At 43.9% G+C, this 24,038-nt stretch overlaps 1 protein-coding gene across 1 annotated transcript in view; it reads left to right on the top strand.

Moving 5' to 3' along the window:
• ankrd13b (ankyrin repeat domain 13B) overlaps nucleotides 1-24,038 on the top strand; it is a 54,803-nt gene that overhangs the window by 21,890 nt on the left and 8,875 nt on the right. The window contains exons 2-10 of the mRNA XM_055226132.1: nucleotides 2,119-2,254; nucleotides 4,598-4,722; nucleotides 7,632-7,677; nucleotides 9,598-9,741; nucleotides 11,573-11,813; nucleotides 13,910-13,976; nucleotides 16,616-16,697; nucleotides 17,869-17,933; nucleotides 19,544-19,674. Coding sequence (XP_055082107.1) covers nucleotides 2,119-2,254; nucleotides 4,598-4,722; nucleotides 7,632-7,677; nucleotides 9,598-9,741; nucleotides 11,573-11,813; nucleotides 13,910-13,976; nucleotides 16,616-16,697; nucleotides 17,869-17,933; nucleotides 19,544-19,674 — 1,037 coding nt within the window. The remainder of the gene's footprint in view (nucleotides 1-2,118; nucleotides 2,255-4,597; nucleotides 4,723-7,631; nucleotides 7,678-9,597; nucleotides 9,742-11,572; nucleotides 11,814-13,909; nucleotides 13,977-16,615; nucleotides 16,698-17,868; nucleotides 17,934-19,543; nucleotides 19,675-24,038) is intronic.

Raw genomic sequence — 24,038 nt, 5'->3', positions numbered from 1 at the left:
TGTGATACTTTTGTGATGTATTTGTGATACTTTTGTGATGTATTTGTGATACTTTTGTGATGTATTTGTGATACTTTTGTGATATATTTGTGATATATTGCACAACCCTATTTCAGAATATGTTTTAATCCATTCTTTAATCCCTGACAGTGTCGTTCTTTCCCTCTGGACTCCTTTATTTCTCTTTCCTTCTCTTTCCTTTTCCATTTCTTTCATTCTGTTTCCTTCTCTTCTTTCCTTCTCTTTTTCATTGTCTGACACACAAACACATTTTTCCGTGTCACTGTGTCTGAGTCTTTATCCTTTAGTGCAGTTGGTTCTTAACCTTGTGGGATGTACTGAACCCCACCAGTTTCATACGCACATTCACTGAACTCTTCTTTATTGAAAAAAATATATATATATTTTTTTCAGTTTCATAACATATGTATGTTTTACTGGTGCACAAAATGAACCTGCATTAATGTGCATCACTGTGTTAAAAGAATAAAGCCAATACAATGCATGAACTTACAACAAACTACATACAGACCTTTTAACACAGACATCACCTTTTTAATACCACACTGAAATTATTTTTATTTTTAACCGGGCGGTACTTCAATAGACACATCAAAGGGTGCATTTGTTGAATTGGGACACGGCCTGGAGACGCTCACAGTCCACGAATCATATGAGTCGGGCGTGTCTTGACCTCTGCCGAACCCCTGAACCGAACCCCTGAACCGAACCCCTGGGGTTCGATCAAACCCAGGTTCAGATCCACTGCTTTAGAGCTTCTGTCTGTTGCGTCACATCAGCCTTTCCTCATAGAGACACATTCATCTTTTAACTTTTCTCTCCACTTTTCTTCCGAGTTCTTCCTCGTGTGAAAAGGTTTGAGCTGCACATTCCACAGCCGTGGCGTAAATGAAAACCTTCCCTTTTTTAAACTCAAATATTCTCAGTGGAGGCAGTGATGTGAGACGTCAGCAGCTCAAATGGGACTTTAGACTGACAGGTGACGTCTTATTCTGTTTATCTGTGAGGTCCACACAGTTAAATTCAATTTCATGTTCTGCCTGTGTCCTCGGCTCATTTGAACTGAACTGGTTTTGTAATCTGAGGTTGATTGGAGTATTTTTTTACCAACCAGCATATCAATAAGTAATAAGTGCGCTTTTTTTGTAATTTTATCACAAAAAGGGTGTGTCTGGTGTTGGTTTAGTCCTGGTTTGAGCACAGTTTTGGTGAGATGATTGTGCAAGTCGTAACTCAACTTTTCTCAGTCTGATTCTTCCATTAAATTAAATCTGAGATGAGTTGAGCAATATGAAAACATAGAATTATAATCTGAACTTTACTGAGTATCGATCAAACGTTGAAATGACGTTCAAACAAAGTAGAACCAGATGGAATTCTTCTATGGAAAACGATGAAGGACTATGCCCCAGCCAAAAAATGCATAATAATGAAGAAAAAAACATATTAGTCGCATTTTTTGGGAAGATTTATTTAATGAAATCCAAGACCAAGAACAGACATTTTATCTTTAAAGTCAAGTTGTAATAATAATAATAAAATGTGGACCAACAGGCTGAATATCAGTACATCACGCTAACGTAACACATTTATATTTATTCAGCTCCATGAAGCACAGACAGAACTGAACACGTGTCTGGTTTGTTAACGTAAGATATTAACAGTTAATCAGATAAATAAAGCAGAAAAAACAACAACAAGTTTACTCTGGATCTCACTCCAAATCAATAAATCCATTGAGTTCTTCGGTGTCACTTCTGAACAAATCCACCAACTCCAGAGACTTATATATAAGTCACACTCCGGACAAACAATGAAAAAGTGACATTTATAGTCCGGAAAATACAGTAATACATGCAAACACATCTGCAGCTGCTCGTCAAGAGGACCTCCCCTTCTCTGTGGTTCTCTTCAGGGTTACAGGGGGCGCTCTAGGACACTTCTCCATTTGTTTCTGCTTCATTGTTGATTTTCTAACTGTTCTGTTGGTTAAATCCTTTCTCATGTTCAGCCCTAAAAGGCGACGCTGTGATTTCGATCTTTACAAAAACAAAAATCAGCACATTAAACCCTTTTCTCCTCGTGTCCCGTTCGCAGACAGACCTGGAGGTGGTGGACCCTCGGGGCAGGACTCCTCTTCATTTGGCCGTGACTCTGGGACATCTGGAGTGTGCCCACGTCCTGCTGCAGCACGGGGCAGACGTCTACAAGGAGAACCGCAACGGGTGGACAGGTAAGGGCATCTGGCTTTAATGTTATGGGAGAAATCAGGATTATAAGAGTTTATAAACAGAGTAATGAGTTATGTCGATGAAACAAATAACAGAACAAACACATTTTCATACTAGATTCACTCTGCCCTTTGCTCTTGTCCGCTCACTGCTCCACTAAACAAGAGCTTATTGAGATTACCAACAAATGTGAAGTCATTAATGCAAATAATTACAATAAATAATGTACTTAAGTCATCTTCTGTCGTGTCTAACTCATAAACTGAGTAAAGATGAGCTGAGCTTTGGAGATTTACATATTTGGAATTGTGACTGTGAGTATCATAGCAACCAAAAAGCCAATCAGGAGCGAGGCTGTTGAAGGGAGCGACCTCAGGGAAAGAAAGAAGCTGACTGATGAGTTGATGAGTTGGGCTGTGTGAGAAAACAAGTGATTGATCGATCAAGATGATATTTGATAGAATTTTGATTTGTATTTATGTTGTAAAAATGTGTTTTTAATGAGTCAAAATCAGATTTTTACACAGCACCCCTACACTGTCTGAGTTTAGTCTGTTTTTAATGTTCATATTTTGAGTTACAGACACAATAGTGAAATAAAAATGTCAAGATGATGTAGAGTGAGTCAGTATGAACATTTTAAGACCAAACTGATGTGAAAGCAGCATTTACAGATGGAGGGGGACAGTTTTCTAATGTTAAGTGAACTGGAGTCGATGGAGCAGGAAGTGCCCCCATGATCACTTCCTGTTTGGAACGCAGCGGCAGCAGGTTAACTATGTCCATTTATATAAACAGTCATAAAGTCTAGTTATAGTTGTTACATAATTCGTGAAAAATAAACACTTCATTCTCAGATTTTTATGAGTAAATAAATAAATGAACTAATCTCCAACATCTTGAGCATCATTTATTCAAAATGTCTGTAAAAGCCGCAGTGAGTCTGGAGCCAGAGGTGCACTTATGATCACTTCCTGTTTGTAGTTAGCAGGTTAGCTATGTGCATTTATATAAACAGTCTACAATAAACTTCCATGGGTTTGAATTTGAGTTTAAATGATGTAAAATTCACAACATCACTGTCGTCTGAGTGTATTTTTCATCATTCTGAAATTTATGGACGGATTTATTTTATGTATTTATTTTTATTTATTTATTTTAATTAGGACAGTGCATATTAATCAACATGTCAACAAACAGCATCAATGTAAATGTGCTGGAATTAGCACAATAGCTACTTTACGTCCGTTGTCCTAAGGCAGGTCAGAAACAGAACATTTAGATGTGGCTCCTATCTGTCTATAATAAGGAGGTGGAAGAGGAGGAGGAGGAGGTGGAGGAGGAGGCGGCCGATACGTCTTCAGGGCCTCTTCAGGTTTCATTTTATCCACATCTTCTTGGTACATTTTGAGCAGTAAAAGATGAACGATTGAACACATGCATTATTTAACGACGGTCTTCACGGTTAAACTGATAGCTCACTTTGGCTTTAACAAATTGTCTGATCCCAGCGTTCATTGCTCAGCTCCTGTAATTCAAACGGGCCCGTCCTGATCTTAGCTCATTGAGATGAATGGGACCGTCTCTGCACTCAGTGTCTTTTGCCTTGTCCTACTTCAGTTTCAGCACTTCCCCTGCCCGGCCTAAATCACTGCGCTCATACATTTTGAATGAGGTCTGAGTGACTGATCTGTGCCTGCTCAATACTGCAAAGTTGTGGGATTTGGGCAAACAAAGTAGGACAAACCATAGGAATTAAATCGTAACATGATCTGACATGATGGGATTGGAATTTCAAGATGGTGCTGTAAATAAAACACACGAACATCGACTTTTAACCACGTTATGACGGTGTTCTTTAATCATGAGCTTAAACCCTGATCACAGATGTACTACGCCTGATTCATGCACGTTTGAGTCGTCTCTACTGTCCTGCATTTGAGCCTCAACTGCTCAGAAAAAGCTCATTTACACCTGCCCCCTATGTCCGCCCATGTTAAAAATCAACTGAAATGTAACTGTGAAGAGAAGAGGAAGTCAGGGGATCTGTTTTTTAAGTCATTCACTCAGCTGGTCTTATATTTCAGCTTGCAATGAACAAAATGTAAAATCCTGATCTACTTGTGTGACAGTTTAATTCTAAATACCCCCCAGTAAATCTTCTTTAACATCAACCTCGCAAAATCGAATTGTTTAAGTTAATTTGTGCTTTTCATACATCAAAACACAAACATTTTACACGCTCCTGCAAACCCAAACACATAAACTCCCCTCAAAGTCTAAAAACATTTTACAAAGTCCATGTTTTCATTGTTTTTCTCGTGTTTGACCCGCTCTGTGTCCAGTGCTGCAGGAGGCGGTGAGCACGCGGGACCCCGATCTGGTGCGTCTGGTGCTGCGTTACCGTGACTACCAGAGGACTGCCAAGAGACTGGCTGGAATCCCCATCCTCCTGGAGCGGCTCAGACAGGTGGAGCTTCACACGAACGCACAAACAAACGCACAAACACAACACACACGTGAGCTATACGATGGAAAAATATGTTTGAGACGGCGCTCCAGACACACGTGATATTTGATTGGGATGGTACATGGTCACGTTTTTATACAGCGCTTTTCCACCTTCTAGTGTCAATGAGCCACACACACATTCACACACACATTCACACACACATTCACACACACATTCACACACACATTCACACACACATTCACACACACATTCACACACACATTCACACACACATTCACACACACATTCACACACACATTCACACACACATTCACACACACCTTCACACACACATTCACACACACATTCACACACACATTCACACACACCTTCACACACACATTCACACACACATTCACACACACATTCACACACACATTCACACACACATTCACACACACCTTCACACACACATTCACACACATTCACACACACATTCACACACACCTTCACACACACATTCACACACATTCACACACACATTCACACACACATTCACACACACATTCACACGTCGGTCTGTGGGTCAGTGGATTTGTCCGTTCTACCCTTGATGTTTATGTCGAGAGTGAGATTTGATCTGCCAACCTTCAAATTATAATATTTTTCCAGTGGATTTTCTTTATTAAATTACCTTTTACATTTGAGCTGTTGGTTGGGGGTTCAATTTCTGTATCGGGTCGTTCCTCCAGCTCACACCAAGACATTTAGGTTCAATTAATATTTAATCTGTGGCCCCTGTCTATCAGAATGTGTGAACCCCACTCTGAGGATTATAAAACACTCACCTTGTCCGACTTTGCTTTAAATGTCTTAATGGGAGGTTTATATAACACTGGTGCCATCTCACTCTGTTAGACTCCAGACGTCGATTAAGACACGACTCACTCCACTCTGCTTTGAATGTTGCTGGACGCTGCCTTTAACCCGACTGTTTTGCTGTAACTGACAATAAAAATGTACAGAACGATCTCTGTGCCTCTGCGCCTGATCTTTATGCAACAGAACAGAACCTGACAGTACAATAACAGCAGGAGTTTACAATACAATAAAAAATAAAGACAAACCCCTAATAAAACCAAAGCATGTCAGTGCGGTGCTTATTACCGCGGGCTTAGACTCAACCCGCTGGATTCTATTTTTCCTGAATACTGGAGTCGTCCACAAACATTTTCCCTTAATAAATGAACAGTTATTGCATAAACACATGGAGTCTTCAGAGGCCGCAGTAAAACAGAGCGTCACGCCACAATAAAACCAGCGCGAGTCGGACCGGACGCAGCCTGAGCGAGGCGTCCGCTTCATCACCTCTTTGAAGCAGCGTCATTTAAAAACAAACGCACCCGCCCCTTTGAGTCTTAATATCTGTGTTTGTAATGTGACGGGGGAAACTCCTCTGTGGAGCTGTGAGTCATGCAGTTTCAGAGCCGCTTCAGAGCAGTTTCAGAGCTGTTTTCAGAGCCGTTTCCAGAGCAGTTTCCAGAGCTGTTTCAGAGCCGTTTCAGAGCCGTTTCCAGAGCAGTTTCCAGAGCCGTTCCAGAGCCATTTCAGAGCCGTGTCAGAGCCGTTCCAGAGCAGTTTCAGAGCCATGTCAGAGCCGTTTCAGAGCCGTTTCAGAGCCATTTCAGAGCCGTTTCCAGAGCCGTTTCAGAGCCGTCTCAGAGCCATCTCAGAGCCGTTTCAGAGCCGTTTCCAGAGCCGTTCCAGAGCCGTTCCAGAGCAGTTTCAGAGCCGTTTTCAGAGCCGTTTTCAGAGCAGTTTCCAGAGCCGTTTCCAGAGCCGTTCCAGAGCCGTTCCAGAGCAGTTTCAGAGCCGTTTTCAGAGCCGTTTTCAGAGCAGTTTTCAGAGCAGTTTCCAGAGCTGTTTCAGAGCCGTTTCAGAGCCGTTTTCAGAGCCGTTTTCAGAGCAGTTTTCAGAGCCGTTCCAGAGCAGTTTCAGAGCCGTTTTCAGAGCCGTTTTCAGAGCAGTTTTCAGAGCCGTTCCAGAGCAGTTTCAGAGCCGTTTTCAGAGCAGTTTTCAGAGCCGTTCCAGAGCTGTTTCAGAGCCGTTTCAGAGCGGTGCTGATGCAGGGAGCTCGGTGTACACATGGTGACAGATACAGATGATGTGTGTGCAGTCGACCACAGGGACAAACTGCAGATCTGCTGTTTTAAGACTGCACCGTTTATCAAAATGAAACAGACTGACAGGTGACATCAGGTTCTTGGATTAGTTCATCGGCTCATTGTCTTAAACGTCCGTGCTCCTGGAGGTGTTTACAAAGTGCACAACTAAATATGAACAAAGTGCAAGAATAAACATGAACGAACACGATCCAGAATGAACTGAAGCTTTTAAACATTTTCTGCAGATGTTATTTTTTGTCTTGTGCAGCTCAAACAGACACATGTAGATGAAGATGTTTTGTTTTTGCTTCGTATTAAAATAATCTATAGCCAAGTTACAGGTCTGATCTGTGGAGACGTGATGCTGCTCATTGTATTTTATCTTTCAAGGCGTCTTAAATTAATAACACACCTACAGCTGAGTCAACGCAAAATGAAACATCGTACTGTGGAAAACTCCAGGCAAAGCAACAACAACCTCTAAACAAACAGCTAACGTCTAATGCCTCCTCACAGTTTAGAAGTGCCAAACGCTGCACATTGTTTATCATATGCTGCTCCCACACTGCGTCCTCCTGCTGTAATCCGTCTCTTCTATCGTAGCCCACACAGAGCTTCTTATAGCGCCCGTCCCTCGCCGCACAAACGGTGCATTAATTCACTGGCGTTTTGCGTCCTTCCACCGGTTTATCTTGCTCTACCTCTAAACTATTTCCCTTCATCAAAGTCAATATTCTTATCCGTTTGTCTTGTGTGACGCAGGCGCAGGACTTCTACGTGGAGATGAAATGGGAGTTCACCAGCTGGGGTAAGTCCACGTCCACGTCACGTCACGTCCACGTCCACGTCGCTTTGTCGTTCATGACTTTCATCTTCCTGCCACACGTGACATTTTGAGGACTTTGTTTTCCACAGTCAGAAGACAAATATTTAGCTGCACATTGTTAATTCCTATAGCAACAGTTCCACTTTTTCCACTACAGCCGCACATAAGTTTGTTTATCAAAGTGTCCCATAATATATTCATTTTACAGCTGCTGCGTAGTTGAGTTTGATTAGATTTGGAAATATCTAATTACACCTTATTATGGTCTCTTGACAGATTAAGAGCCTAATCTAAGTACGCTGTTAAATGTAGTAATTTTAAAGTATTAAGTTAATTCAGTTACAGCTGTTTCCGCTGCTGATTAGAAAGACCTGGTTCTGATTGTGTTGCTTCATCGGGTGGAAAAGGGCCTTTCCAGAGCTCTGCACCTGGCACTGGACGGACCTAAAGAACACGTGAAAACAGAAAAGAAAGAAATCTGTTTATTCAAATACAAGACATGATCTCCCCACAGCAGTTTATACCTTATGTAATAATAATAATACATAACACTTGTATAGAGCTTTTTCTGATGCTCAAAGACACTTCACAAAACACAAATTAAAGAAATAAATAAGGAGGTGCAGTCACTTAAACAGGTCAGTTTTCAGGGTTTTTTTTTAAATAGCAAGTGTGGAAGAGTCTCTGTCAGGGCCAAATGTGACAAAATCTTTACATTTAGCATTTTTAAAACCAGTAAAGACAAAATCTCCAGGCAAAAACATGTAAATATCTCAAAATATTTCAGTAACTAATGATTATTCCATTGTTGTAGTTTTATTTACCCAGGACGCTCCCATCCATCGTGTCTCATTGTCCAAGGGTCTTAAGAAAAACATCAATAATATATGAATGTTAACACTTCCTGTATTACCACTTGATGACATCACAAGGTGGAACAGGATGTTTTCTATGTGAGAGAAGAACTCAGCCTAAATCTGCAGGGTTTGTGTGTTAAACATTAGAACATCAGAAAACAGTGTAATACAGACGGTTTAATGCTGTTAAAGTCATTTACACACAGACACACAGGTGGCAGACCCAGCACAATAAAAGTTACACATTGCACCTTTAAATGAAGATGCTTTGTTGTTTTGCGGCGTGCATGCACCTGAACTGTTTTCCTCAGATCAAATTAAAAAGTCAGATAGCTGCTGTTTTGCCATTGTAAGACCAGATTGGTCAGTATGATGCGTCCCATGTGAGCGCAGCGCCGTGGAAACGAGCTAATATCATTATGATCCGCCCCGGGGGATTGTGGGTCTTCCTGTTTTTCATGGACACTGGCGATCCGCACTCCTCCTCTGTCCTCTTTGGCTTTCAGTGTTAAAGAGTTTGTCCACCGGAAACCATCAAGACTCCATGTTTAAAGTGGACTAATTGTGCACATTCTGCTGACACATCAAGCCCATCCAAATATTAAAGTATGAGTGCTGATGTGAGACTTTATGAAGCGTTTAGTGAATGATACGGCTCTGGAGGAGCCACGACGAGAGGAGCCACGAGAGGAGCCACGACTGGAGCCGCGACTGGAGCCACGAGAGGAGCCACGACTGGAGCCACGAGAGGAGCCACGACTGGAGCCGCGACTGGAGCCATGTCTGTGGAGGGGCGGGGTCATGAGCAGATCACAGTGGGGGGTTTCAGTGAGGACTTATAGGGACCAAATATTTCACATTTGAATAAATAGTTTTGAACCAGTGACCTACATGTTGTGTTATTGTTGTCATGGTTTTAAGATCATTTAAGAATCATATTCAGACTCTGACTGTTGCATTTACTGATACAAATACCATTACTACTACTACTACTACTGCTACTACCACTACTCCATTATCAGTACTCTTTGCCTCTTGCCCTCAGTGCCCCTGGTCTCCAGGATTTGCCCCAGTGACACGTACAGAGTGTGGAAGAGCGGTCAGAGTCTGCGTGTGGACACCACTCTGACCGGCTTTGAGCAGATGACCTGGCAACGAGGAAACCGCAGCTTCATCTTCAGAGGTCAAGGTCAGAAAGACGACAACTCTGTGAATGAGTAAAAGAACCACCTTAACTGTGTGAAAGAGAGTAAAAGACAGAATACCACCTTAACTGTGTGAAAGAGAGTAAAAGACAGAATACCACCTTAACTGTGTGAAAGAGTAAAAGAACCACCTTAACTGTGTGAAAGAGTAAAAGAACCACCTTAACAGTGTGAAAGAGTAAAAGAACCACCTTAACAGTGTGAAAGAGTAAAAGAACCACCTTAAGTGTGTGAAAGAGTAAAAGAACCACCTTAACTGTGTGAAAGAGAGTAAAAGATAGAATACCACCTTAACTGTGTGAAAGAGAATAAAAGATAGAATACCACCTTAACTGTGTGAAAGAGAGTTAAAGATAGAATACCACCTTAACTGTGTGAAAGAGAGTAAAAGATAGAATACCACCTTAACTGTGTGAAAGAGAATAAAACATAGAATACCACCTTAACTGTGTGAAAGAGAATAAAACATAGAATACCACCTTAACTGTGTGAAAGAGAGTAAAAGATAGAATACCACCTTAACTGTGTGAAAGAGAATAAAAGATAGAATACCACCTTAACTGTGTGAAAGAGAGTTAAAGATAGAATACCACCTTAACTGTGTGAAAGAGAATAAAACATAGAATACCACCTTAACTGTGTGAAAGAGAATAAAACATAGAATACCACCTTAACTGTGTGAAAGAGTAAAAGACAGAAGGCTTTGCTTTATTCCCTCCTTGGACAGTTTAATGATTGTCTCTTCACTCTTCACCCCATGAGTTAAATACAGAGACAAACACTTGATCACTGCAATAACTTCATGTAAGAAAGTTTTTAAGGTAAATGAATAAAAACCTGTTTGTTAGAAAATACTGAATTTGAATGTAATCCAAAATGAGCCGTTTGTGTTTTTATTGACTTCTACTGTCACTCGTGTTAAGTTATGGTTAAATTTCCCTTTGTAAACAGTAAAGTTTAATGTTAATCAGCTCTGTCTTAACCTGCAGAGTCATAATCAAAGTGAATAAGTGTCTATAAAAAGTGTTTTTTAAAATGACTTCTTCCTTCTGTTTCTGGGCTCTACTGTTTTGGTCGATTGCCTTTTCCTCCTCTGCACTTCTGTCACAGTCTGTCAGCTGCTCCCCTGTTCACCCACCTCTGTGTATTTTTATCCCACCTCCTCTCTCCACTTTACACAATAATACGTCTGCTCTCTTTGTCACAGAACAGACCTGTAAAGTGTCGAGGATGGCTAAGAAGAATGTTTGTAGTTTTTACCATTTTGAACAACGAAAACGGCAATAAAATGCTTTCAGATTTGAAGCAGACGCCATAATTTGACCAAGAGCTGCTTGTTCCCTGCATCTGTGCTGGGGCAGGACACATTTAGCTCAAATACATGTTCAAATACAAGCTCAAAACGCTCTGTTCCACCTTGTGATGTCATCAAGTGGTAGTTTAAGTTAGCTCCTCCTTTTACCTTTAGTTCAGTCAAGATAAGTGGCATCTCCAGATTTGTTGAAATGATCCAAATAATTCTATAAATGTAGGTGTGTGGAGTTTAAAAACACAGCGGAGCACTTCCTGTATCACCACACGATGACATCACAAGGTGGAACAGAGCGTTTTCTTTCTGTTTGAGAGAAGAACTCAGCCTAAATCTGCAGGTTTGTGTGTTAAACATGTGAGAATGAAACAAAACACAACTCCAGGTCTGTGTGTGACGAGGAAACATCATTATAACATTATATAACATCAGAAAACGGCGTGATACCGGCCCTTTAAGTTATTTCCTGGTTGAAGTTTGACTCTGTTTCTCTCTCGTTCCCTCAGACTCCAGTGCAGAGGTGATGGAGGTGGACCACGACAGACAGCTGGTGTTTTGTGAGACTCTGTGCTTGTCGTCCTTGGGCTCTCTCCCTGTGAGACAAGGCAGTAACGGCGCCTGCTGTGGGACAGGGGGCGCTCTGGGGCTCCTCGCGGCTCCTCTGCCCAGCGACGAGCAGGTGGCGGCCAGACTGTCTGCTCCCGTCGTCACCACTCAACTGGACACACGCAACATCGCCTTTGAGAGGTCAGGACCCCATCACCGCGGATTAAGAGCGGCTGTAATGAGCTGAACCCAAAATGGATCTGTTGTCATAGCGATTTACAATTCGAGGGGTTTTCCATGACACGAGCTTGGACCCTGGTTTATTTGGGCACTTCAGGCTCGTCAAATCCTCACTTCTGTTACTATCTAGAGTTTGTGTAGTAACAAGAAGCTACAAACCGAAGTATCAAGACTGTTTTAGTTTTGTCTCCAAGAGAGTCTGAAGAAACGGTTTAATAAAAAGTTTCAGCTCATGCACTCACGGTTTAAAAATGCGTCGCGTGTCACTTGAGGCGTTTATCGACCACCAGCCTCGTGCAAATCAGATAAAAATCAAAATGGGACCAATAAACGTGAAGCTGAACCCAGGACGAGCCCCTGAGTAACTGTAAAGATAAGATTAAACCCAGGACCAACACTACAGTAATGTCACTGTAATGATTAGATTATGTGCTAAAAAAATGTGCACAACTGTCCTTTCGGTGCAGTTCAGTGTCTCCAGTTCAGTGTCTCCAGTTCAGTGTCTCCAGTTCAGTGTCTCCAGTTCAGTGTCTCCAGTTCAGTGTCTCCAGTTCAGTGTCTCCAGTTCAGTGTCTCCAGTTCAGTGTCTCCAGTTCAGTGTCTCCAGTTCAGTTCAGTGGACCAGCCTCAAATAGAAAACTGAAAGTACAAAATAATGAAAAAGCTTTATTACTACAGGGCAGATAAAGTTTAAATTACACTAATTACACGTAGTAACAGAATCTTATCAAACATAAAAACCTCTGCTCTCTTTGTCACAGAACAGACCTGTAAGAATGAAGAATAGATGTAGTTAACTTTTAGAATTTATTTGACTCCACTTTATACCAACACCAAACTGGATATTTGTCAAAGTTTATCCTTTTAATCAAGTCCAAAATGTCAAAAATGGAATGAAATGATCAAAACATGAATGATAAATCGACTTGATGTCTGAGAAAATACAATTAGATCTTTCCCCAAATCATTTAACCGTAATGAACGTTCTGTTTAAAACGTCTGGCGTCTTAAAATCTCCTTTGTTTTACCGTGAGACTCCGAGCTTCATAAACAAACAGAGACATCTCTATGGATAAAGACAGGGACAGATCGGAGTGTTGAGTCTGGGAGAGGACGCTAACACGGCCTTACACGGAGGCTGAGGTGTGCATCTTCCTGCCTGACACGTGTCACCTGAACCTCGCCTGGCTCAGCATCCCGTCGCCGTGACGATAATATATTTATGGAGCTTCACGGAGCACGCACAGAGAGCGGCGGAGCGAGCGCGTCATCAGTCATGTCCAGGGCGCTGGCTCTACTGGAGTAAGCAAAATATGATGGATACAAACTTTAAGTCACCGTTTTTAAATATTCATCAAGTTTAGCAAGAAATCACGACAAGACGACGCCCCGGATACGGTAAACGTGTTCATCACAAACAGAAATGCATTGTGGTCAGGTCATGTGACACGAGTTTACGCACTGCTTCGTTATTCTTGCACCTTTCTTGTCCCAGTCCAGATTTTATCGTAAAATCATCGACTTTAGTCTAAATTAGTCAGATGTGGCCCGTCTGCAGAGTGTTTATCATCATCCTCAAACCAGGAAGTAAAGCTGGTGCACTGTTAGCATGCTAGTTGTTGTTTGCTTTACTACGACAGCACTTTTCATTCAAAGTCAGTGATGGTTATTCTTTTTACAGACAGATTGTAAAGGGATATAAAGTGTCTTGCTCAAGGACACGAGTGGAAGTTCTTTGGGCTCCTGACACAAAGTTATAAAAATACAACAGATGAAAATACATAGATTATTTTCATTATATTGTTACACTATATGAAAATGTTTCCTTGTAATGTTGGTTCAGTGATAAATTTATCATAAATGATTGTAAACTGTGCTCAGATTTGTTACTGGACGTTTGTTTTTGGTTGATAAAACGTATAAAGAGCATGATTTAGGAGCAAAGTCTCCAGTAAAACGACGACACTGCGACTTTATCTGAACCAAACACAACAGGATTAATCTGTAATTTGCTGCAGGATTTCTCAGAAGTCTGATCTGTTTTGATGTTTTTCCAGGAATAAGTCGGGAATTCTGGGCTGGAGGAGCGAGAAGACCGAGATGGTGAACGGCTACGAAGCCAAGGTAAAGTCAGATTTAAAGAGACACCGAGCGCTGCATGACACGGTTTGTCACGGTTTGTCACGGTTTGTCTCGGTTTGTCACGGTTTGTCACGGTCTGTCACGGTTTGTCTCGGTTTGTCACGGTTATTCACGGTTTGTCACGGTTATTCACGGTTTGTCACGGTCTGTCACGGTTTGTCACGGTTATTCACGGTTTGTCACGGTCTGTCACGGTTTGTCACGGTCTGTCACGGTCTGTCACGGTTTGTCACGGTTATTCACGGTCTGTCACGGTTTGTCACGGTTATTCACGGTTTGTCACGGTCTGTCACGGTTTGTCACGGTTTGTCACGGTTTGTCACGGTCTGTCACGGTTTGTTACGGTTATTCACGGTTTGTCACGGTCTGTCACGGTTTGTCACAGTTTGTCACAGTTTGTCACGGTTTGTCACGGTTTGTCAGAGTTTGTCACGGTTTGTCATTTTTCCAGTTTGAGCTCTTCATTTTGAGATTTGTCCAGAATCACTCGAGTTATTTCGGGCTGTGATTTCTGGTCTTAAATGATGATGGACCAGAGCAGCTGTGAGGATCAGTTTAGTCCCAGACGATTGAAAAAGACAGAGAGAGACTTAAGACGTAGAAAAGAAGCAGCAGAAATAGTTTTGATTTCACTTTTAATAATTTAGGACCAGTTCTTCTCACGTGACCCCAGATATTTACAGTTTGTCCCTGGTTTATGTCGGGGGTCACGTTCTAGAAATAATCCATGAAATCTTTATTTTTTACATTATTCTCTCTGTTTTTGTCTGTAAAACCCCTCACCACACACTTTATACACTTTTCTCACACAGGCGTTAACATTTTCTCACATTTCTCTCTTGTTTAATAGATTTTTCGTGACTCAGGTGTATTTCACAGTTCCTCTGACCACACCTCTTCCTGGCGCCTCTTCGTCAGGACACAGAACACAACGCACCTTCATAAAATGTAAAAAAAAAAGTAAAATTGCACAAAAAAATCTGCAAAACAGTGAGACCACGAAAGGTGAACCGCGAAATAGTGAGGGACGACTGCACATAGACACATGTACATCGTAAAAACAACCATTTCAGACCAAGTGAGTCAGATGTGCTCTGTCTGCATCTCATCACGGCGTTTTTTTAGTGTTTACGAACCAGGACAGAAGGCTGGTGCGCTGTTAGCTTGCTAGTTGTAAGCAGAATTGTGGTCTGGTTTCTGAAACGCAACAGTGGCTCAGTTGGTAGAGCGTTTGTCCACTGATCTGAAGGTTGTCAGTTTAAATTCCACTCTCAGTATAAACATAGAGCACATATGTCAAACTCAAGGCCCGGGGGCCAAATGCGGCCCGCCACGTCATTTTATGTGGCCCGTGAGACGGTAAATGAAGGCTTGACTGTCATTTTAAAATAAGTCTGTGCTGCTTTAATGTTTGCATCGACAATAAACTAATGACATTTTCCCAACAAGTGACACTGAGAAATATTTGCAAATAATCATCACAAAATGTTCAGGAAGAGGAAAGTTGTCAGTGTGGAAGGAAGTTTCAGGAAAGACGCTAAAGGTGAATAAAGTTCGTGCTTTAAGGAGAAAATCTGTATGTTTTTTTGTGTTATGAGGCGCGGTCGGTACAATCTACGTCGTGTGTGTGTACCGTGTGTGTGTACCCTGTGTGTGTACCGTGTGTGTGTGTGTACCATGTGTGTACCGTGTGTGTACCATGTGTGTGTGGTTCCTTGTATTAAACTCGTGGAAAAACACTGTATAAAAATGTGACCATGACCAAAACTGTGGGAAATATTTATGACGTGAGGAATAATTTTGGAACGATCTAAACTATTTAAAATGAACTAGTCCAGTTTTTTCACTTTTTAACTCAATAAAATGAGGCACATCGTGTTTGTTGCAGTTTTATGAGAGTTAGAACATGGACCTAGATGAGTGTTTTACCCGCTCTGCCTGGTCACATGCTGTTATTTCTGTTATTACTCTTATCTCTGTTATTTCTGTTATCTCTGTTATCTCTGACCCGGGGGTTTTCTGACCTCTTTAAGCGCTCGAAGGGTCAGCTCAGTTTAAAACACTTCAGACGAATCCTACTGTAAAACAACTCTGCCTGAAATGCAGCTGTTTTCGCTCTGAGGGAGAGTCACACACACAAAGCTGGTTTTCAGACACTTTGAAGCCGCTCTGTTCTAATACGGGACACGCTGAATGTTTGATGAGACGTTCCCTCTCTGCAGCCGAGCGAGGATCTCCCATGGTGCTCTGCTGTACAAGGAATCATGGGAAATTTAGATGAATAACTCTCTGACTCTATTTTAGTACGATATTACGATTCATGACATGGTACAGCCGGTTTCTCCTGCCACTGAAAACAAGCAAAACAACAGGGCTCCCCAGGGACCAGGACACTGCACAAGAGTCACAGAAAAGAAAGAGAAAAGAAAGAAAAGAAAGCTGTGTTATAGAGGCAGAGAGACGAGAAAAAGATGTTTTTAAAGTAGGGTTTGGTGATAAAAATGACTTTGAGCGTTCCTTTACTGCACATAAACTGTACAGACTTTAATAACAAAAAAGTCACATTAGTGTCTTTATCGTTAGAATCTCGTCTACATCTCCTGTTTGTTCTTTGGTTCAAGGTTTACGCTGCGTCCAACGTGGAGCTGGTCACCAGAACCAGGACGGACCATCTAACGGACCAAAACAAAAACAAAACTAAAGGTAGAGCCTTTTCTCACACACGCGCACGCACGCACACACACACACACGCACACCCCCACACACATACACATACACACACACACACCCCCGCACGCACATACACACCCCCACACCCCTACACACACACACGCACGCACACATACACATACACACACACACCCCCACGCACGCACATACACACCCCCACACCCCTACACACACACACGCACGCACACACACACCTACACACACACACTAAACATCACTGCAGTGTCACGAAACTAAAACAAAACTAAAGGTAGAGCTTTTTCTCACACACGCACGCGCGCACCCCCACACGCACATGTACACACGCACGCACATACACACACGCGCACATACACACATGCGCGCACACACACACCCACGCACACACACACGCGCACACACACGCACACACACCAAACATCACTGCAGTGTCACGAAACTAAAAGCTCAAACTAGATTTAGATACAAGGAATTAACTTGATACCACAACAATAATAATAATAATAATAAAAATATAATAATAATAATAATAATAATAATAATAATAATAATAAGGCACTTTTTAGATGATATAATGTCATTTTTATTACAAAATACTAATTACCATATGGTTGCATGTTAGTTTTTGATAAAGCTAGTATCAGGTTGTTTTCTTGTTTATTTTTGTTTGTTTTTTACTATCATCTTGTTCAAATGAGTATTTACTTTCAATACTAGTTTTGGTATCAATAAGTATCTTCACTGTGATAAAATCTGTGATAAAATCTGTGATAAATACATGTACTCGGAGCTTTATCTTGTGTTTCCAATGTAATAAAATGATCCTGTTCTAGTCCTAACCCCCTCCTCATGTTTCTTTGAGCTTCAGATGAACATAATCTTGCTCTGACTTGTGCCCCCTTGTGGAGAGACTGGATTAATGCATTTGCAGACATGGAGCTGGTGGTGTATTTTTAACACATTTACACGTCTCATCGTTGGGAAATGTAATAAATGAGTTAGTTTGTCCCTGCTGGGCTTCTGTAGTGGATCTGACCTCATGCAGAGTCAATATGTTTATTTGCAAATGTTTTAGGTCAGTATAAAAAGGTTTACATGACGTTTTTATGCAAACTAAATGTAAAAGTCCTGAATAATGTGACTAAAGTCTGTGTTTTTCCTGCAGGAGGGAGGACTCCACTGCAGAACTTCCTGGGCATCGCTGAGCAGCACATGGGCCCAAACAACCCCGTGAGCACCAGAGACTTTTACACTTTTATGACACTGTTCTAGAGGGTGCGGTGCCTGCTTGTCTCCATGGAGATGTTATTGCTACGCCTCAAATGTTCCACAGCGCAGCATTAAGTGTATTTATTTCCAAGGAGACAAGCACCAGGCCACGCTGCAGGTCAAAAGGTCTGTGGAGAGGCGAGCCTGTTCACAGTGGAAAGGTAAGGGACAAAAACACGTGTAACTCAATGAAGCTGCACGGATAGCGGCGTAATGCCATACTGTGGAACATTTCAGGCAAAGCAATAACATTTTCATGAAGACAAGAAAGTGTCTCCTCCCTGTTTATACTCCCTGTCCATTTTGTAAGAGCAGCAGGTAGACTTTTATTTATTTATTTATTCATTTAATCAATCATTCATTTATTTATTTATTCATTTAATCATTCATTCATTTATTTATTTAATCATTTATTTATTCTTTTTTTGATTCATTTATTTATTTATTCATGCGTTGAGGAGAAGCTCATCGTGTTTATCTTGAGTTTCGGTGCTTGTTTAATATTGACTCACCTGCTCAGTCCTTTAATATTTGTATTTTTTATATATTATATGTTTACATTTGTATAAAACGCACAGAGAATCCACAGTCTGTGCGTTTCCCTCTGCCCACTGTCCGTCTGCTGCTGACCAGAGGAAATGGACGTGACATTTTGTAGATGTTTGGAGCAGTGGGAAAGGTCAGAGCTGGACTTCACTCATGTTTGATGTGAAATAAATGAAACGATCTGCTGGTTTAAGCTCGTTAAAGCTCTGTACTGTCACTTTTTAAAGACAGGACAGTAGATATTAGTGTAAATGTTTAAATGCACAGTTGGGATGATTGTTGTATTTAAAAAACTGTTTTGTGCTAAAATAATAATGTAACTCTTTTAAGTTAATAATTTTGAGTCAAGGCTCAATATGTTTTCAATTTCAGTTCAGTTTATTTTTGTTGTGCCCAAAATCACAGCAGTGTCGTCTCTTTGGGCTGAACACGAGAAATAATCTAAACAACAGAAAGTTAGAAAATCAACAATGAAGCAGAAACAAACAAATTAATAATCAACAGAAAACAAGCAAATGGAGAAGTGTCCCAGAGCGCCCCCTGTCCTCAGACCCTCCTCCTGCAGGAAAAACTATTAAAAAAAACCTGGAGGAGAAGCACAGTGAAGGAGAGATCCACTCGTGTTTATCTGTTTCTGATTTTCCATTGTCTTTACTGCTCTGTCTTATTTCTTCTGTCTATAAACCCCTGGAAGTTCATTTGGATGGAAACTGGCAGCAGAGTTTTAGAGTTGATGTTCTTCTCGATGTTTTGACCGTGGCCCTGTGCGACTCGTGAACATGGATCTGATTGTATTTGTTCTTATTTGTTCTCTTTCCTTCTCATTCCCTCTCATTCCTTCTCTTTCCTTCTCTTTCCCTCTCATTCCTTCTCTTTCCTTCTCTTTCCTTCTCTTTCCCTCTCATTCCTTCTCATTCCTTCTCATTCCCTCTCTTTCCCTCTCATTCCCTCTCATTCCTTCTCTTTCCCTCTCTTTCCCTCTCATTCCCTCTCTTTCCTCTTCTCTTCTCATCCCCTCTGCCCAGGCCTTGGTGACCCACATGTCGTGTCCTGCCGTCACAAACCCGTCAGCGCTGACGGCGGAGGAGTATTTCAACCCGACACAAACACAGAAGGACATCGGACACCCGTGTCAGCTCACCACCAAGACACAAAGGTGAGTGTAAACAACACGCTCCACTGGAAAGGTTACACAGTGCATCTTTAAACAGGACAATGAAAACCTGCATGTGTCACAGATTTAACTTCAAAAATATGTAATTCATTTAAACATCACGGTGCTATCGGTCGGATTCTCCTCTCCAGTACCTGGAATAGACCTTACCGGGAAGGCTGAGGAGTGTGATTCCCCTGTAATTGGAACACACCCTCCGGTCCCCCTTCTTATACAGAGGGACCACCACCCCGGTCTGCCACTCCACAGGTACTGTCCCCGACCGCCACGCGATGTTGCAGAGACGTGTCAGCCAAGACAGTCCCACAACATCCAGAGACTTGAGGTACTCAGGACGGATCTCATCCACCCCCGGAGCCTTACCACCGAGGAGCTTGCCAACCACCTCAGTGACTTCAGCCAGGGTGATGGAAGAGTCCGCCTCTGGGTCCCCAGTTTCTGCTTCCTCCTCGGAAGACGTGACAGTGGGATTGAGGAGATCCTCAAAGTATTCCTTCCACCGCCCGACAACATCCCCAGTCGAGGTCAGCAGCTCTCCACCCGCACTGTAAACAGTGTTGGTGAAGCACTGCTTTCCCCTCCTGAGGCGTCGGACGGTTTGCCAGAATCTCTTTGAGGCCGTCCGATAGTCCTCCTCCATGGCCTCCCCGAACTCCTCCCAACCCCGAGTTTTGGCCTCTGTGACTGCCCGAGCCACGGCACGCTTGGCCCGCCGGTACTCATCAGCTGCCTCAGGAGTCCCACGAGCCAACAAGGCTCGATAGGACTCCTTCTTCAGCTTGACGGCATCCCTTACTTCCGGTGTCCACCACCGGGTTCGGGGATTGCCGCCGCGACAAGCACCACAGACCTTACGACCACAGCTACGAGCAGCCGCATCGACAATAGAGGTGGAGAACATGGCCCACTCGGAGTCCATGTCTCCAACCTCCCCCGGGATCAGGGAGAAGCTCTCCCGGAGGCGGGAGTTGAAGACCCCCCTGACAGAGGGCTCCGCCAGACGTTCCCAGCAGACCCTCACAATACGCTTGGGCCTGCCAGGTCTGTCCGGCTTCCTCCTCCGCCAGCGGATCCAACTCACCACCAGGTGGTGATCAGTTGACAGCTCAGCCCCTCTCTTCACCCGAGTGTCCAAGACACGTGGTCGGAGGTCAGATGACACGACAACAAAGTCGATCATCGACCTCCGACCTAGGGTGTCCTGGTGCCACGTGCACCGATGGACACCCTTGTGCTCGAACATGGTGTTTGTTATGGACAAGCTGTGACTAGCACAGAAGTCCAATAACAAAACACCGCTCGGGTTCAGATCGGGGAGGCCGTTCCTCCCAATCACGCCCCTCCAAGTGTCACTGTCATTACCCACATGGGCGTTGAAGTCCCCCAGGAGAACAACGGAGTCCCCGGTTGGTGCACTGTCTAGTACCCCTCCCAGGGACTCCAAGAAGGCCAGGTACTCTGCACTGCTGTTTGGCCCGTAGGCCGACACAACAGTGAGAGACCTGTCCCCGACCCGAAGGTGCAGGGACGCGACCCTCTCGTTCACCGGAGTGAACCCCAACACGCAGCGGCTGAGCTGTGGGGCAATGAGCAAGCCCACACCAGCTCGCCGCCGCTCCCCGCGGGCAACGCCAGAGAAATGGAGAGTCCAACCCCTCTCAAGAAGTTGGGTTCCAGAGCCCAAGCTGTGCGTGGAGGTGAGGCCGACTATATCTAGCCGGTAACGCTCAACCTCCCGCACAAGCTCAGGCTCCTTCCCCCCCAGCGAGGTGACATTCCATGTCCCCAGAGCTAGTCTCCATGTCCGGAGATCCGGTCGTCGAGGTCCCCGCCTTCGACTGCTGCCCGGATCTCTCCGCACCCGCCCCTCATGGCTCCTCCCGCAGGTGGTGGGTCCACGGGAGGACGGCCCCACGTCGTTTCTTCGGGCTGGGCCCGACCGGGCCCCGTGGGGAAAGGCCCGGCCACCAGGTGCTCGCTGCCGAGCACCCACCCCAGGCCTGGCTCCAGACCGATAGTCGAACCTCGGATCCAGGAGGAGCAGTGTGGTTTTCGTCCTGGTCGTGGAACACTGGACCAGCTCTATACTCTCCATCGGGTCCTCGAGGGCTCATGGGAGTTTGCCCAACCAGTCCACATGTGTTTTGTGGATCTGGAGAAGGCATTCGACCGTGTCCCTCGTGGTGTCCTTTGGGGGGTGCTCTGGGAGTATGGGGTCCGGGGCTCTTTGCTAAGGGCTGTCCGGTCCCTGTATGACCGGAGCAGGAGCTGTGTTCATTGCCGGCAGTAAGTCAGACCTGTTCCCAGTGCATGTTGGACTCCGCCAGGGCTGCCCTTTGTCACCGGTTCTGTTCATTATATTTATGGACAGAATTTCTAGGCGCAGCCAGGGGCCGGAGGGGGTCTGGTTCAGGGGCCAGAGGGGGTCTGGTTTGGGAACCACAGGATTTCATCTCTGCTGTTTGCAGATGATGTTGTCCTGATGCTTCTTCGAGCCAGGACCTGCAGCACTGGGGCGGTTTGCAGCCGAGTGTGAAGCGGCTGGGATGAGAATCAGCTCCTCCAAATCCGAGGCCATGGTTCTCGACCGGAAAAAGGTGGTTTGCTCTCTCCGGGTGGGTGGTGAGTCTCTGCCCCAAGTGGAGGAGTTCAAGTATCTCGGGGTCTTGTTCACGAGTGAGGGAAGGATGGAGCGTGAGATTGACAGGCGGATCGGTGCAGCGTCTGCAGTGATGCGGTCGCTGTATCGGTCCGTTGTGGTAAAGAAGGAGCTGAGCCGGAAGGCGAAGCTCTCGATTTACCGGTCAATCTACGTTCCTACCCTCACCTATGGTCATGAGCTCTGGGTAATGACCGAAAGGACAAGATCGCGGATACAAGCAGCTGAAATGGGCTTCCTCCGCAGAGTGGCCGGGCGCACCCTTAGGGATAGGGTGAGGAGCTCGGTCACACGGGAGGAGCTCGGAGTAGAGCCGCTGCTCCTACACGTTGAGAGGAACCAGCTGAGGCTCGGGCATCTGCTCAGGATGCCTCCTGGACGCCTCCCTAGGGAGGTGTTCTGGGCATGTCCCACCGGGAGGAGGCTCCGGGGAAGACCCAGGACACGCTGGAGGGACTATGTCTCTCTGGTCTGGGAACGCCTTGGGGTCCCACCGGAGGAGCTGGAGGACGTGTCCGGGGTGAGGGAAGTCTGGGAGTCCCTGCTTAGACTGATGCCCCCGCGACCCGGCTCTGGATAAGCGGAAGAAAATGGATGGATGGATGGATCACGGTGCTGTTGGGTTGAATCTTCACACTTTGTCTTTAACACTTGTCTCATTAGCAGTGATCAGTGCTTTCACCTCACAGCAGGAGGGTCCTCACCTCACAGCAGGAGGGTCCTCACCTCACAGCAGGAGGGTCCTCACCTCACAGCAGGAGGGTCCTCACTTTCTTTAGGGCCAGGACTCCCTGATAAAATCAGTTTGTCCTGGTTAAATAAAAGATAAAATAATATAAATGTGCCGTAGTGAACAGTATCACTCTGTGTGATCCAGCTCCTCTGTTGTTCTCGTACACTCCTCAGACGCTCCATGTCAGAGGGAAAAGCCCCATGTCCCTGTCGGCTTCAGTCTGACTCCTCATTCTGTGCAGCTCTGATCGTCTGATGGTTCTTTATCGGTGACATTGTCCCTTCGATTGGTCTCAGTTTGGACATGATGTGACAGATTTGTGGACGATTGTTGTTTACTCGTGAAATCAGTGTTTGCTGTCGCCCATCACCATCAAATATGACAACTCTTTATTTAGATGAAAGATTTACACTTTGTCCTCGTGCACTGACTTTCTGTGGCTGGTAAACTTTAATATTATTATTCAGATCAGAGTCGTTTCAGGTTTAAACCTGCTGGATTTCAGCAGTGACACATGAGACTCATTGATAATCTCGTCTGTCATGTCCAGTGTTTTTGTAAAAGTATAAACCTCGTGCAGACCTGGTGTCTACAGACACAGATCAAAATCTAATACTGTGACTTTGAAGGAGTTTTTTAAGTATGGAATGGTAAATACTGCAGTAGGTTGTTCAAGTTTTAGTGCAGATGTGAATCTGGACTAAAACAAACTCAAAACTAGATATTTATTTGAGCAGGTGTCAATACGAAAGTCACATCCACAGAAATCAATCTTTCCTGAATCTGTTTATAATGATGTTGAACTGCATCTGAACAAATTTAATGAGTGGAACACACAGTTTTATGATATATTTGAATATTTGTGAGAAATGCAGCAAAACGCCACGTCTTGAAACATCTAAACACATGTTTACATAGTAGGAAAAGTGTTAGTTGTAATGTCATGTTCTTTTC

Source organism: Periophthalmus magnuspinnatus, chromosome 13, assembly GCF_009829125.3.
Source record: "Periophthalmus magnuspinnatus isolate fPerMag1 chromosome 13, fPerMag1.2.pri, whole genome shotgun sequence".
NCBI classification, from domain to species: domain Eukaryota; kingdom Metazoa; phylum Chordata; class Actinopteri; order Gobiiformes; family Gobiidae; genus Periophthalmus; species Periophthalmus magnuspinnatus.
This window is presented reverse-complemented; position numbering and strand designations above follow the sequence as displayed.